The sequence below is a fragment of the Canis lupus genome, chromosome 35 (genome assembly GCF_048164855.1).
Source record: "Canis lupus baileyi chromosome 35, mCanLup2.hap1, whole genome shotgun sequence".
In the NCBI taxonomy this organism is placed as follows: Eukaryota; Metazoa; Chordata; class Mammalia; order Carnivora; family Canidae; genus Canis; species Canis lupus.
In genome coordinates, this window is record NC_132872.1 from 12,834,465 (window position 1) to 12,850,321 (window position 15,857).

At 43.3% G+C, this 15,857-nt stretch overlaps 1 protein-coding gene across 14 annotated transcripts in view; it reads left to right on the forward strand.

Annotated features, from left to right (window-relative positions):
- Positions 1-15,857, forward strand: part of ZBTB20 (zinc finger and BTB domain containing 20) — a 433,101-nt gene that overhangs the window by 392,283 nt on the left and 24,961 nt on the right. For all 14 annotated transcript variants that reach the window (XM_072812465.1, XM_072812468.1, XM_072812466.1 and 11 more), the window contains one exon: positions 3,511-5,115. In XM_072812465.1, the coding sequence (XP_072668566.1) occupies positions 3,511-5,115 (1,605 nt within the window). The remainder of the gene's footprint in view (positions 1-3,510; positions 5,116-15,857) is intronic.

The following is a 15,857-nucleotide window of genomic DNA, read 5'->3' on the forward strand; positions in this document are numbered from 1 at the left end:
GGTCCCCCATCGCATCTGTACCCGTATCAGCAAAGCCCATTCAGCCTTTCATAGCTGCTCACTGCCGTGTGGGACCAGTGTACTCGGGGAGATGTTTAAAAATTGTGTCTATAAAAATCTAACTAGGCTTGTCTCGGGTCAGGTTGTACATGTGTGCAAGTTTGAGTTTTAAAAACCGTCTCTGTGGTTTCTAATGAAGTTGGTGACAGTACTGCAATAATCATAATTGAGACTATTTAACAACTTTTAGTGATTATCTCTATAGGGTTACCTGATTGTTTAGATAGATTCGACCAAACAAGCACTTTCAATTTTTCTCATGAGATTTTAAGTGTGTGTGTTTGTGTGTGTGTGTGTGTGTATGAGTATGTGTAGTATGAGGACAGCTTTTGCTGTTGACCGTTTCCTACTCTAGAGCAACCTCCATCATCGCTTTCAGTGTTTTTATCTTTTCTTCTATGTCCTGAGGATTAGGATGGCCTTAGATCCCTAGGCAATCCGAGTTTCATCCTTCAGTGACCCAGTGTTATGCAGTGAGAAAAGCATCAAGGGGTATGGGTTCTAATCCCAACCCTGCCTCTTACTAGCTGTGTAAAATTTAGGATAAGTCACTTCAACACTTTGATGGCCTCAACCTTTTTCTTACATCAAATAATAATAATAGGACTTGTCCTAAAAACATAAGGATGGCTTTAAGAAAAGACTAAGATGTTGTATGTGAAAGAGTTTTGTACGCTATGAAATGTTATGTGGATATTAATGATTATGATACTTGTCATAGAGTTTCTTCCCAGAATTATCAGAAAGAAGATGAGTCTTCATCATAAGTGACAAGCCTAGTGATATTGCTGTGACTGGGCTAAGAGCAAATGTGTGTTTAAAGAGTGTTTTCACCTGTGTGGAAAAAAGTTACTTAATAAATCCATCCTACTCAGAGATGGTGACTTTATTAGAGACTCAACCAATTTTAGTGCTTACTGTTTTACTTAAATAAAAAAGACTTTAGTGATAGTAAAACTGTATATAGAAAACTCTACATTTTAGTGCCAGGACAAGTTGTTTGATCTCTTGCATTATTCCATTTATAAACTAAAAAAAAAAAAAAAAAAAAAAGTCTTTTAAGTTAGATTTACTGAGACTACGTTGATGTCCCAAGGCCTAGAAACATGAACACCATGCTAATTCAAGGGTAGGTGTAGAAGCAGCTGGAGAACATATTGAACAAACTTTTTTTACACAGCTTTACAGTGGATCTATGGACACCTAAGGGCCAGACTTCATTTGGGGCAAAACATGCAATGCAATGAAGCAGGTAAGAGTGTGAACTCTAGAGCCAGACCCCCTGTATTCAAATGCCAGCTCTACCACCAATTGCCTCTGTGGCCTTGAATGAGTTTCTTAATTTGTCCAGCCTCAGTTTTCTCATTTGAAAAATGGGGATAATAATAATACTACCTACATGATAAGGGTTGCTGTGATGATTAAATGAAATAATATGTTAATACATGGTAAGCATTAAATAAAGGAGGGTTTACTCTTGTTCTCATGCTCTATGTGCATGGGGGACTCAGCAAGAACTTAGAATTTGGTCTGCTGATTGATTTCCTGAATACCTTCCTGGGTTATTGGGGCCTTCCTCTGGGGCTGTACTTTGTATTAGCACAGTTATAGAGGATTCACCATGATTCTTTAATCTGGCAATGACAATTTGCTTTTACAACAGTGAAAAAAAAAAAAAAACAACCTAGAAACTGTAGCCCAGTGCAATATTTTAGGCACATCACAGACCTAATGGAAGTCAGGACAAGAAGGAATTCTCTTCTGTAAAAATCTTATGCAAATCATATGACTGAAAGTGAGCATAAGAGCCTCTAGGCATGTCTTAAGGTAACTGGATATGTGTGAGGCTGACTAAATGTAAAGATGGGAACAAAGGAAATAAATGAGTATATGAAAGGATGCGGCCGCACCTCCTGAGCTCAGACAGCATGCAGAGATTGAGTGCAGCAAGGTAGAGCTGGTGTGTTCCGACTCTCTTGAACTGGTCCTCTCTCCTAAGGCAGAGGAGAAAGAACCTGAGGAGGTGGGCATTCCTCCTATCCCTCAGATCATTACCTCTGGGGGCTGCTCCTCGCAAGACACAGGGATGCCTGGTCACAGGCCAACAATCAGTGTTTGGGCCACCCTGGTTGTGAAAGGCCCACTCGCGTGGCCTCTCTCAAGGGGACTGTTCACCTACGAAGGCAAGAATGGGGACTCTAAGTGAAGAATGGTTCCGAAAGAGGGATTCTTTAGAGCCATTTGAGAAGTGAAGTAGAAAAATAGGAAAGCCCTAAAACTTAGTGGTATAGCCACCCATTTTAATTCTCAGTCTGTGATCCAAATGTAACCATTTCCCCCGTGTGCAGAGCGCTGGGTGTTAGGGTGGCAATGGGTCAGGCTATGGACAGCCTCTGCATAGCTGACTGTTGCCTTCCCACTGGGAGCCCTTTGATACTTCCCTGGAGCAAGTGCATAGAACACGGTATTGCCTAGGGTGATCACACAGCCCATTCCTGGTTTACTCCTGCTGTCCTCACCTAATTATGAACAGTGCTCCCTTTCACTCACAGAAGTGCCCAGCTGGAACTCTAAATATGATCACCTAGGATACTAAAGTCTCCCAGGTCAGTGCTGCCATATCCGACCTTTTTAAACACTCCTTCCTCGTTCAGCTTTAGGAAATGCAGAAAACGACCCATGTCACATACCACCACTCTAGAAAGTCCTCAAACAGGTTGTCGGAGATGCCAAGAAGAGTGTGTAGATACAGAAATCAGTGGGTGAGTGCCGCTTTAGCTCACAGGCTGCAGCCTATAGCCTGTCCCTCAAGTGGAAAACATGGTGACAGCTGTTTGGTGGATATCTTAGTGTGGATTGGATTTTCCAAGGGTTTTTGCATACATGATGTGGATTCGGAAATAGACATATAAATTAATAGGAAGGGAGGCAAATTTTTGAACTATGAATATTGTTGCTGTCTATGGATAAAATCAGAAACTGTGGAAACCTGGAGAAAATACAAGCCTTCCCAAAGGACCTCAGCTTAGACCTGTGTAGGGTAGAGCGTTCCATGAGAACCTGTCTTCCATTTGTTTCTCAGGTCTTGTGTGCTGAAGCTGTAGGAAGAGCAGGCAAGTGACCCATCTGTTTATTAGGCTGTCCTACTTCAACTGGCAACCCTGGCTGCAGCTCTAGGGCATTAATAGAGATTCGATACCCAAAATAGCTGGGGTATTGTTGGAGCCAAATTGAAGGCCTTTTTCTCATAGGCGGTCATCCCGGCAGCCCGATCCCCGTGCAAGGCATGTCCGTCTCGCCGCAGAGCCCGCTTGTGTGTGCAAGGTCAGGGGTGGGGGTGCTTCCAGGAGCCATGAGCGTAACCCACCTGAGACCTGGGCGTTAGGCATGCAGTCAGCTAGCTCTGACCCATACACCCTGTCTTGTGTCTTCTGTCTTGCCACCGTGCAGGTGACATCAGTTGCAAGGGGATGACCGAGCGCATTCACAGCATCAACCTTCACAACTTCAGCAATTCCGTGCTCGAGACCCTCAACGAGCAGCGCAACCGTGGCCACTTCTGTGACGTGACGGTGCGCATCCACGGGAGCATGCTGCGCGCACACCGCTGCGTGCTGGCAGCCGGCAGCCCCTTCTTCCAGGACAAGCTGCTGCTGGGCTACAGCGACATCGAGATCCCGTCCGTGGTGTCGGTGCAGTCGGTGCAAAAGCTCATTGACTTCATGTACAGCGGCGTGCTGCGCGTCTCGCAGTCGGAAGCCCTGCAGATCCTCACGGCCGCCAGCATCCTGCAGATCAAAACCGTCATCGATGAGTGCACGCGCATTGTGTCACAGAATGTGGGTGACGTGTTCCCGGGGATCCAGGACTCGGGCCAGGACACGCCACGGGGCACCCCCGAGTCCGGCACTTCGGGCCAGAGCAGCGACACCGAGTCGGGCTACTTGCAGAGCCACCCGCAGCACAGCGTGGACAGGATCTACTCGGCGCTCTATGCGTGCTCCATGCAGAACGGCAGCGGCGAGCGCTCCTTCTACAGCGGTGCGGTGGTCAGCCACCACGAGACGGCCCTGGGCCTGCCCCGCGACCACCACATGGAGGACCCCAGCTGGATCACGCGCATCCACGAGCGCTCGCAGCAGATGGAGCGCTACCTGTCCACCACCCCCGAGACCACGCACTGCCGCAAGCAGCCCCGGCCCGTGCGCATCCAGACCCTGGTGGGCAACATCCACATCAAGCAGGAGATGGAGGACGACTACGACTACTATGGGCAGCAAAGGGTGCAGATCCTGGAGCGCAACGAGTCCGAGGAGTGCACGGAAGACACCGACCAGGCGGAGGGCACTGAGAGCGAGCCCAAGGGCGAAAGCTTCGACTCGGGCGTCAGTTCCTCCATAGGCACCGAGCCTGACTCGGTGGAGCAGCAGTTCGGGCCCGGGGCGGCGCGGGATGGCCAGGCCGAACCCGCCCAAGCCGAGCAGGCCGCAGAGGCTCCTGCCGAGGGCGGCCCGCAGCCGCACCAGCTCGAGACAGGTGCCTCCTCCCCGGAAAGAAGCAACGAGGTGGAGATGGACAGCACGGTCATCACTGTCAGCAACAGCTCCGACAAGAGCGTCCTGCAGCAGCCTTCGGTCAACACGTCCATCGGGCAGCCATTGCCAAGTACCCAGCTCTACTTACGCCAGACAGAAACCCTCACCAGCAACCTGAGGATGCCTCTGACCTTGACCAGCAACACACAGGTCATTGGCACAGCCGGCAACACCTACCTGCCGGCCCTCTTCACTACCCAGCCCGCGGGCAGTGGCCCCAAGCCTTTCCTCTTCAGCCTGCCACAGCCCCTGGCAGGCCAGCAGACCCAGTTTGTGACAGTGTCCCAGCCTGGCCTGTCGACCTTTACTGCACAGCTGCCAGCGCCACAGCCCCTGGCCCCATCCGCAGGCCACAGCACAGCCAGTGGGCAGGGCGAAAAAAAGCCTTATGAGTGCACTCTCTGCAACAAGACTTTCACCGCCAAACAGAACTACGTCAAGCACATGTTCGTACACACAGGTGAGTACAGGCTCCCCCTGGGGGCCTGGAAGCAGGCCGTGGGTATGAGGGGGCTGTAGGAAGAAGGGAGGGGCAGACAGCAAGGGGAAGGGAAGGTTTGGAGTCATCTTTCAGATTTGCAGGAGACCCCGCTGTCAGCCATCTTCTAGAAGCCCCAACAGTACCCCCATTGTAGGAATGAAGCATCCTGCCACCAAAGCTCAAAATGACAGAAACCCTAGGGAGAAGGGCCCAATGGGGAAAAGTCTGACAAAGAATCTACAGGCACAACATCCCTTAAATATGCTGAACTCTGCGATACATTCTTTGATTCTAGCTGTTTCGAACTGGAAAAGTCCTTGGAGATTATATACTCCAGTCACTTCATTTTACAGATCAAAGTCATACAGGCAGAACAGGGATGCGAGTTGCAGTGTGTAGTAAATTCTGTATGAACCATCAGCTTGAAGAGGCCACAACAAGGCTGATGCAGGCTTATGCTGTATTTGTGGTCCCTGAAATGAAGAAACGTGATAGTTTCACTCTATTTTCAATTGCTTATTCTCTCTTTTTGACATCTAGAGACCACAGTCTGGTCTGGGCACTACCTTTTCAAAAAACAGTAGACTGATTGGGACATATTCAGAGGAGTATAATCGGGATGCAAAGGAATGCAAAGCCATGGTGTATCATGGTTGAAGGTCCTAGGGCTGTTCAACCTGCAAAAAAGAAGACTCAGAGTGTCTTATAAGCCACATCCAAGTATTTGAGCTTTGGGGGCAGCATAATATAGTAAGCTGGAGCTCTGGAGACACATTGCCTAGACTTGCAATTAGACTTAGCCACTACTGATGTCTGTCACCTTTCTGTACTTGTTTCCTTGTCTATATAATGGGGATGGTAATAATATATCTCCCTTAGAGTATCGTCTTCAGGATTAAGTGAATTAATATATGAAACTCTTAAAACAATTCCTGGCACATAATCAGCACTCTATAAATGGTAGCTGACATTAGCACTGTTAACTTTATTTAAATGGTTGGGAGGAGAGAAACATTAAGCTTGTCTTGGAGCAGGTGGAGCACTACTTGTCCACCACCCTTCAAAAGGTAGAACTGGACCAACGATTGGAAGCTATAAAGGAGACTCTTTCAACTAAATAAAAGAAGCTGCTCTAAGATAGGATAGACAGCCTCCAAAGGGATTGAGTTTCTATAATTAGAGGTGGTCAGAGAGAGAATGATCATTTCATCTCAGGGATGTTGTAGCGGGGCCTCAGTCATTAGGTGACTAGTTGGGTGGGCTGGTGTTTCATCCCTGGATTCTGTGGTTCTAGAGCTAAGATCTCCTGACTGCCAGCTAGTGCGCTTTTCCGGCTCAATTATGGAACATAGAAGTGGGAACTTCATGGATGCTCCTCCATATAAGTGACCACATATGAGATATGATTTCACATAGATTCTCTTGTATCTGAAAATACTTATCCCAGTGGTGATCCCCGTATTTGAAATTCCTATCATGAGCCCCTCTTCTGGTGTACCTCTGGTTCCAGAGCACCCCTGTTAAATGACAAATAAATTGCCAAAAAAAAAATTACCTACTAGAATTACAATGCATGAAAACAAATTAGTTCCTCCAAGCAACCTTGTTTCTCAGTTCAGCTAGCTGATGATAGGACATAAGGCAGATAAAAATTTAAGTTGGAAAATAGAATGGAAGGAAAACAACAGACACTGAGACAAGGTACCCAACGTAGAAGTGAACAACTAAAACAGAACATTCCTTACGATGCACTTTGCCTTCTTCACAGTCAACTTAAGACAGTAGGTAAATCTGTATGTGCCTTTGTGTGAATCAGTTGTTCTAAAGGAGGATGTTTTCACAACTCCAAAGCAACATAGTAACTCACTACTGAATTCAGGAAGGAAATCAGGTAGTGATAAGTCACCATGTTTATTTAGGGTAAATGTGAATGTACTGATAACCTGAGATCAATCAAGGACAATTTCCCATGTGGTATAGGCATCATCATCATCATTTGGCAAATTGACCAAATAGTAATATTTTTAGTTATGTGGCACTTTATGGTTTACAGAGTGCTCTCACATCATTTGTCATTTCTTCTTCTGAATTATTGTCATACAAACCATCAAATTAAAGGTTAGTGAGGAAAAAGAGACCATTTGTGGAAGTGTCTCATTAGCCAAAGTTCACTTTGCTGGTCTTGGATCCATAAACATTTCTATTCTCCCTCTCCCAGACCATGCATCTCATCCAGTAGACCTACATGGGTATAAAACTCACTTTTCTTTAAGATCACATACTGAAATAAGGCTGTAAATTTGCAACACAAAATTTTCAGTGCACTATCAAAAATTGTTTTTTTGCTATATAAACGCATTTATCCAGTGGATTCACTAAAGGATTCTGTGGTTAACCCAAATAACTAGATTTGCCCATGAGAAAACCAGTAATGGGTTTGTACATTTAGACCTCGTAGATACAAAAACTATGAATAAAGTCATTTTCTAAATCTGAGTTATGCTCAAAGTGTAGCCTTCAGATTTCTAGTAAACTATGAAGATCCTCAGTAAATCATGAAGGTTTTATATTGGTGTGTATAACATGGCAACATCTGGGAACAATTAATAATACACAGATATCACTTGAGCACCTCATTTAGAAGAAGAGACACTCTTCCCATTCACCCTGAATTATTTGGCAGTGGCAGTTTGGAAGGGCCATCTGTCTATCAAGACTTTTTTGTCTAGCTGAAGTGAAGGAGTCCATAACCTAACAAAGTTAAAGAACAATTGGTCTAGATTTTTCAAAAGGCAAGACAGCCTGAACATATGGAAGTAATTCAGGACCTGGATTCACTGCGGCCTCCATTTCAAAACAGAGTTCTCTCCAATTTCTTGGGGGAAAAAAAAAAAAAAACAACAACCCAGGGCCTCCCAACTTCATAAGAGCCCAGTGGAAATGATAAAAATCCAGAGCAAAAAGTCTAAATGTTGGTCTGAAAAGATTCTAGAAAGTATTAGGGACACTTGGAAGGATAGGGATGGTTTCAGTATTCTCACCTATAACCTAATTTAAAAGAATCTTACTAAGAAAGAGTAGCTTGACAGAGCTAAAAGGAAGGAGATTTGGGTTCTCTGCATCACAGCTATTATGCATGCTACCTGGCTTTGCATTTCAGTCACTCCAACATTTAACGTAAATAGTACTTACTATCCACAGCTGCAGGGAATCTATTCTGAGATGTGGACTCCAAATAAAATTCTGTGGAGCTCTGTGTTAATGATCTACATATTCACTGAAAGGAAGTATTTGAAACAAATAAGTAGGCTATTGTATTGACTTTGGAGCTAAGCTCTGCGGTAGAGAACCAGGCAGCCCTGGCTGTAATGCATATTCCATAATGATTATAACACTGAAACTTACAATGGGGACATAAGTGAAATTTATACTAGAATTCGATTATTTGGGTTCTGTTTTGATTCCTTTAATTGGCTGCATGGACTTAAGCAAGTCACTTAATTGTATAACCCTCAGTTTCTTTGAGTTTATAATGGAAAGAATAATTTTCCTGCCTTTTGAGTAGCTGTAAAGGTATCATGCATTTAAGAGGTTTTCATAAAAGGTAAAGTACTAGTTAATGTTTAAAAAAGCCCATCATCATTATTACCTGAGCCCCCTCCACCCAAGAGACATTGACTTTCTTTGCTCTATCTCACATCTCTGAATAATAAGCTCTTGACAGATTTCCTTCCTCTACGGAATTCAAACGCTATAGCCACGTGATACTTCTTGGGTTTCCCCCGAACTTCCTTCATAACATCAGCATTTTTTTTTTCACTTCTGAATGATTTTTTTAAGAGTATAAGAAAATCCCTCACCTAACTACTTTCTCTACTCCCCAACAAACCACAGCGGTACTCCATTTCTCCCAGGAGTGTCTCAAGATCACTTTACTACGGCTTCACAAAAGTTGTGAGATACGAAACTAAGAGTTAAGGATGTATTTGAAAACAAGAGAGTCAGAGAAAAACAGATAACACAAACCATCCTGTCATTGAACCAAGCAGGGCTCCTCTATGTCCCCTCCCCTCAAGAGAAAAAACAAAAGTCAAAAGAATGGGAATAGAAGGGAAAGACAGAGGACATAGAAGGACAAGCTTTGGTGTCAATGTGGATACAGAAGGCAAGCAATAGGGAAAATTCAAAGATAACCCTGAAACAGTGGTTTTCACCACGTGATTCCCATTCCAGCAGCATACAGATTCACAGGCCCATCCAGACCTGAATCATCCATCCAACAATCTGTGTTTCAACAAGCTCTGATTCAGTGTAGGTTGGGAATCATTTCCCTAGATGGCTGGGAAACAGGCAAGGATAGCATCAGGTTGTTTGTGTTATGTAACATGGTTCTCTAAAATTCCACTCTTAAGAACCTATGCATTTGGAAAAAGTAAATCAGTTGAAAATAACAGCTTGATTTTATCGTGGATAAGTTATAATATGGGGGCAAACACCTCATTTATGAGAAATGAGCTAAGTTTCTCAAACTGCACAAGTGACCACAGCAAATACTGCCTTCTGGCACTTAGAAGTACTGACTTGTATTATCATTATGCAATTGTCTCTACACCTTCCCATTATAATGTGAATTCTGTGAGCCAGAAATAACTGATAGGTAGGTAGATAGCCAGAGATAAAGATCGTTATATATCTTATATATCAGCATACCCATCATAATACCTTACATATGATGAACATTCAATAAATATTTGATCAGTGAATGAATCAAATGACCATGATGGCTTTGGAGGATTTATCTACCCCCAAGTATAGGGGGTATTTATTACCCTCAGGATATATATATATATATATATATATATATATATATATAATATATTTAGGACATATATATAGGACATCCAGTTAAATTTGAATTTTGGATAAACAATTGTATTTCTAAACTAAGTATGTCCCATGCAGTCCCATTCATTGCTTTCCTGAAAGTCAGATTTAATTGGGTGTCATGCATTTTATCTCGCAGTACTATCCAAGTAGAACTTTCTTTTAGGACCCAATCTTAGGACTTCTTGCTTTTTAACCTATATATGGGGGCACCTGGGTGGCTCAGTTGGTTAAGTATCCAACTCTTGATCTCAGCTCAGGTCTCGATCTCAGGGTCATGAGTTCAAGCCCCTTCCATGCCCAGTGTGGACCCTACTTAAACAAACAAACAAAAATTATAAATAAATAAACAAATAAAATCTGAATATGAATACAGGCTGGCATATGTAATTGCTTAACAAATACTTTTTGAGTAAGTGAATGAATGTTCAGAAATGTAGGCACACGTTCCAGGAGAATTTAATTCAAGGGACTTATACATAAATGCATTATTTTCTAGCAATACTTACATTTCTCTTTCTTTCTTTTTCTTTTTTTATTTGCTGGGGAATTTATTGTATCCTCATTTCTACTTGCGTTTTCTTCCCTAACATGTGGTAGATGTTTGAGCGTTTTTCGGAATCATACTATCAACAGCCCGGTTTATCGGTGACTGGCTTTAGTCCATTAGGGTCATCTGCATATATGATAATCTTGTGTGTTACTTTGAGAAGCTCAGCTCTTTCAGCCATGAATTTGATATAAAAAAATATGGGAATAATAGTAACATAACAAAAGTCAGAAATAGTGTAAAAATACTGAGATCAAGATAATAACGGGATAATCCTCATGCAGAATTTGGGCTATTAATTATATCAAGCCAGTGGAGTAATAAACAAATATCATATTTGAAGTAAGAGAGGCTTGTTTTTACCACTCTCTGAGTGACCTTCAATAAATTCTACAATCAACCTGAGCCTTAGTGTTTTTGCCACAAAATATATAGATCTTAATAATTCCTACTTTACACAGTTGCTATAAGAATCAAATAACATTATTTCTGTGAAAGCACTTAATCACAAGTACTGTAAAATTATCAAAGCCATTTAAGAACATATATGTTATTAACATCATAACATTTTGTCACATAATCCAGAGAGCCGGAAATCGTTAACAGGAGGAGGAGGTGATAATCTGGCTAAGCTGGTATCATCCTCTCATCTGTTACTGACTTTTTGGATGACCCTCAGGATGTTACTGTACCTCTTTAAGGGAGATCCCATCTTCTGAGGATATTAATGTCTACCCCGCTCATAAAGTTGTAAGAAAAATGAAGTAACGTAGATGAAGTTCCCTGAGGTCTTCAAATTCTGCCTAACACCAAACTGTTAGTTGTCACTGAGGCCAGAGATGTTTTGTGAATACAGTATGTCCCCCAGTAGGCAGTCCCATCCCCCACCCCACCCTGATCAGCCTTACAGTCCCAGCTGGCACCAGAATCACACCTTCAGAGCTGGAGAGAAAGGCTGGCCCTCAGTCACACCAGCCGCATCTCAGGAATGTAGGCCTCCCTTCAACTAGACTTCTCCAGTGGAAAGCAGACTCTTCAGCCAGTGAAAGCTCTGCGTGACTCTGAGCACCCTTCCATTCTTGCCACTGAAGCTTTCCCATTTTCTGTTGTAACCTTGATGTTCTCCATTCAAGGACTCCTGCTCTCCTCGCCAGTGGCCATCTTCCCCTACCCATACTCTCCTCTTCCTTCCCTACCACCTGCCGTCTCACCAGGCTCCCAGCCTCAGTTGGCTGGCCCCTCACCAGACTCCCCTGAAGAGGAGGGTGTTATGCTAAAGCAGGTGATAGAGAGGCCAAGAGAATGGGAGAGACGGGTGGGAACGGTGCTTCTAGAAAACATCCTGGTAACAGCATTCACTGTACCTTCTGCAAGCCAGTAGAAGCCTGGTAAGAATGAGAAAGAATCAGCCGAATAAATGGGTCCTTGCTAAGCCCCCACTACAGAAGTCACTATTCAGAATTGGGGTGTTGTTCTCGCTTCAGCAGCACATATACCAGAATTGGGGTATCCTTTACTTGAACTTTGGGCAGACCCTCTGTATCTATTAACCTAGCAGTATCTCTCTTCTTCTTTCTTCTTTCTTCTCTTTTTTTTTTCCTGACTTGAAATCATGGTAGAGTGTCAGTGCTAGCCCACAAGGAGTTTAAAAGAGGCCCTTTAGAGAATAGCATCTCTGAAAAAAACTGAAGAAAAGTCTATGTGTCCACCACCCTACCCCCCTACTGTAGGAATTGTAAAGGACACTGCCCTCCCTATGGTTTCTCCACGTTGGACAGTTTCTTGACCTCCAGAGCTCAGTTGTCACTTGCTCAGAACCCCTCTGTCAGTGCTAGGTGCTGATATTTTACTCATGGTGCCAATTCTTTGATTAGCATATGTAACTGAGAGCAGACCATACTCTTAACTCTGAATTACATAGCTTCATTGATTATCTGAAAGTTTTTTGTTTGTTTTTTTAAAATCCTGAGTTGGCTTCCCCATGCAGTGCAAGTTATTTCTCAATTGGTTTCATCTATCATCAGTTCCTTTCTACTGAAAGAACAGTTGTTTTTTTTTTTTTTTCCCTTAAAATAACCGCATACTCTGGCTAAGTGCTTTATCTCTTTAATTTTCAAAATACCTTCACAAGACAGGTATTTATTGTAGTACTCTCAAGTTACAGATAAGGAAACTGAGGCTTCTAGAGGTTAAGTTACATACTCAAGTCATTCAGCCAAGGAAATGGAATTCATATCTGACTCCCACATCTGGATAGCCCCAAATGGAGCATTTTAAAGTGAAGGGGCTTATATGAGCTTCTCCCTCATGTTATAATTCCGGTGTCTGCTTTGGACTTCGTATCCCTTCCTAACACAGTGATAGATTTGCCATTCCTGGCTCTAGACTCAGACCTGAAAAGCCGTCCACTTCCACTCATCTTAACTCTTCATTTCTCCACATCGAGAACAACAATTAGCAGACCTCATCTATTTCATGTATAATGTTGAAAGCCCTTTTGGGGTCCCTATAAGTAAAATGCAGGAGAACAACAAGAAAGAAAAATAGTAACATTTCTACAGAGTGCTATTATTTCAGATCCACACACATATATAAGTGAAAGTTGCAGCTGGCTGACTAATCTGAAAATAAACCCCATTTAGTAAGACAGTTCTGAAATACCTCTGCTCTACCAACACGGCACCCTAATAATTATAGAGAGCATTTTCCTTTAAGGAGCTCCCAAGTGCTTTGCAAATGTTTTTCCTCATTAACTGTCATACCATTTTTTGCGGCAGGGAAGGGAACAGGATACCTTGTCCTATTTAAAATGTGGGACTGCTTATGCTGTGAATGATTGAAGCAGGTTGCCCTCAGGTCATGTGCTGACAAGGCCTAGACCAGAGTCCTCAGGGGTTGTGGGTCAGGATGGGCAGAAGGCCACTGAATCTGCAAAGGGCCATGGCAAGTGCTCCGTCCAGCTCCTCACTTTCCGAAAGGGAGACAAACCCAGGGAGACTTAGAAAGCCCAGGGTCACACAGATAATTAACAGCTGAGCCAATACTACGTGCATACAAACAACATACAGACGTATGCTATGAAGGGAAAGATAACAACTGTGAAGAATCAATTTATAGTCAGATTAGAAGGTTGTGAAAGCAAAAAACCTTCAGAGTGACCTTGCCTAGAGGAAAAACACACTGTAAGAAGGTGAAAGTTTCAAACAGCAAGAGCATTTTAACATAAAGTTTCAACTTCCTAGCAGCCAAAATACCATCTGGAACTTAAGAAGGCAAGCTTCCCATTAAAGGTGACGGGTGGCTGTGTTTTAAAAGTTAGTTGACCAGCCTATCACAGCCTCTAGAAAGTGTACTCCTAGCACAAGGATGGCAAAGACCAGCTCGAGTTCAAGCATGTGTACAGCTGACAGAAATGTTCCAACTAAAAATAACATGCATGACTGTCTCAGGGAATCTCTCATTTCAAAAGAATGTACTTCCATCAACACCATGCGTAGCCTAAATGCGTCGTTTGGGAATGAGGCTTCCCCAAACTCCCCGCTTTGTCTAAAAGTGAACTTCTTCTCTTCTACCCCTGTGATCCTACTGACCATACTGTCCTATCTGTGAAAATAAAGGGAAAGAAACCAGAGAAGAGTCGAGAGGAGAGGGAGTTAGGCCAAAATGTTTGCAAATAACTAAGGGAAAAAGAGCTCGAAGACCAATGGCATTAGTTAAGAAATTTGTGGCGTGAGTCCTGAACAAATTAGCCATTTCTTCCTATCATGTGCTTCGAAACATATCCTTTTAGGTTTATAAACACAATTAGAAAGGTTTCTGATGAGATAAAGTTCCATGAAACAGATCATGGACATAATATAGCACTACACTGAGCCTGACACACACTAAGCACCGAATATGTGCCGATTGTTTTCACTGCCGTTATTACCGTGATGACTCAGACCTCTCCTGTTTCAGAATGGGAAACATGGGAACACAGTCAAGGCACATATTTTCATTGGAAGTTAAGTCCATTTTAAGAAATAGATTTCCTACCCTGATAGTCCACTAATTGAACAATGACCCTAGAGAGTTTCAAAGGCTTTGGGCTTTATGCTGGGTTATGGAAGGGTACGTAGAAGGACTTTCTTCTCCGAGGTGGGTGTCTCCACTAGGCAAATCAGTAATGAGGTGGGACAGATGGAAAGACCCTACCTAATGCATTTCATCTCACCTGTCCAGAGTAGAGCTGAGAACTAACAGCACCAACAAAAACAAGGCTCTGCTTATCCAAAAACATGTCAGAGGCCCATGGACATGACTTACAGAGGAATACTTATATGTGGCCAGTTAGTAACAATATTTTTATTTACCTTAGTCTTTTCAACAAGCTTGATCGTTTGGTTTCTACGCCAACAGCAAACCAGAGCATTATACTGAGGAGAAAAGAAGGGTTTCGGCCAACAGCCTGAGAACAAAGAAAGAGAAAACTATTTTCTAAATTGACCTGAGAGTTCAGAAATGCGTATGGAACCATTTAATTGGGGTGGGGGGGGGGAGAATAGTTTTATAATAAGAATACCATGCAAGTATTCCCACACCACCCTTGGTGGTCTGCAAAGTGATTTCATATGTATTTATGTCAACACCAGCGCAGTGAGGTAAGTACGGCTGTATACCTCAGAGGCATCTGGAGATTTGTCAGAGTGCCATGCCGAATGTTGGTGCCCAGATTTGGACAGGACCGTTGGACTCTGAGATCACTGTGTTGTCCACCACCTACCCTACCTCCACACCAGGCAAGACCCATTTGCAGCTCAGGGCAGTCAAGATGGAAATAGCCAATTAACTATAACGCTACATTTCAGGAAGATTTTTGTGTAAAATAAATAAAATCGAAAGCGTAGCTCATCAGAACGACTTGCTCCTACGTTGGACAGTATTTTCCAGACCCATCAAGGCAAAATACATTTCCTAGACAGAATACTGGAAATGGAAACTATCCCCGAAGAGCCAAGCTACGTAAACACTGTCTTTAGTTTCTAAAGATTGCAAAGAACCCTAATTCTTGGACGACCTTTCCCCCTCTCTTATTTCTTGCATGTGTTTGATCGAATTAATGGGAAACACATAGTTAAATCCACACATTCACGAGGAGGCTGAAAATGACCCCCCTAGAAGTAGCCCTCCCTTTTCTCCACAGAATGACCTTTGAAAACCTTTGGTGGGGAATAGCTTGCGGTTTTCCAAGAGAGCCATTTTTTCTGGCATGGGGAGGTGGAAGGCCAGACTGTCCTGGCATCCCCTG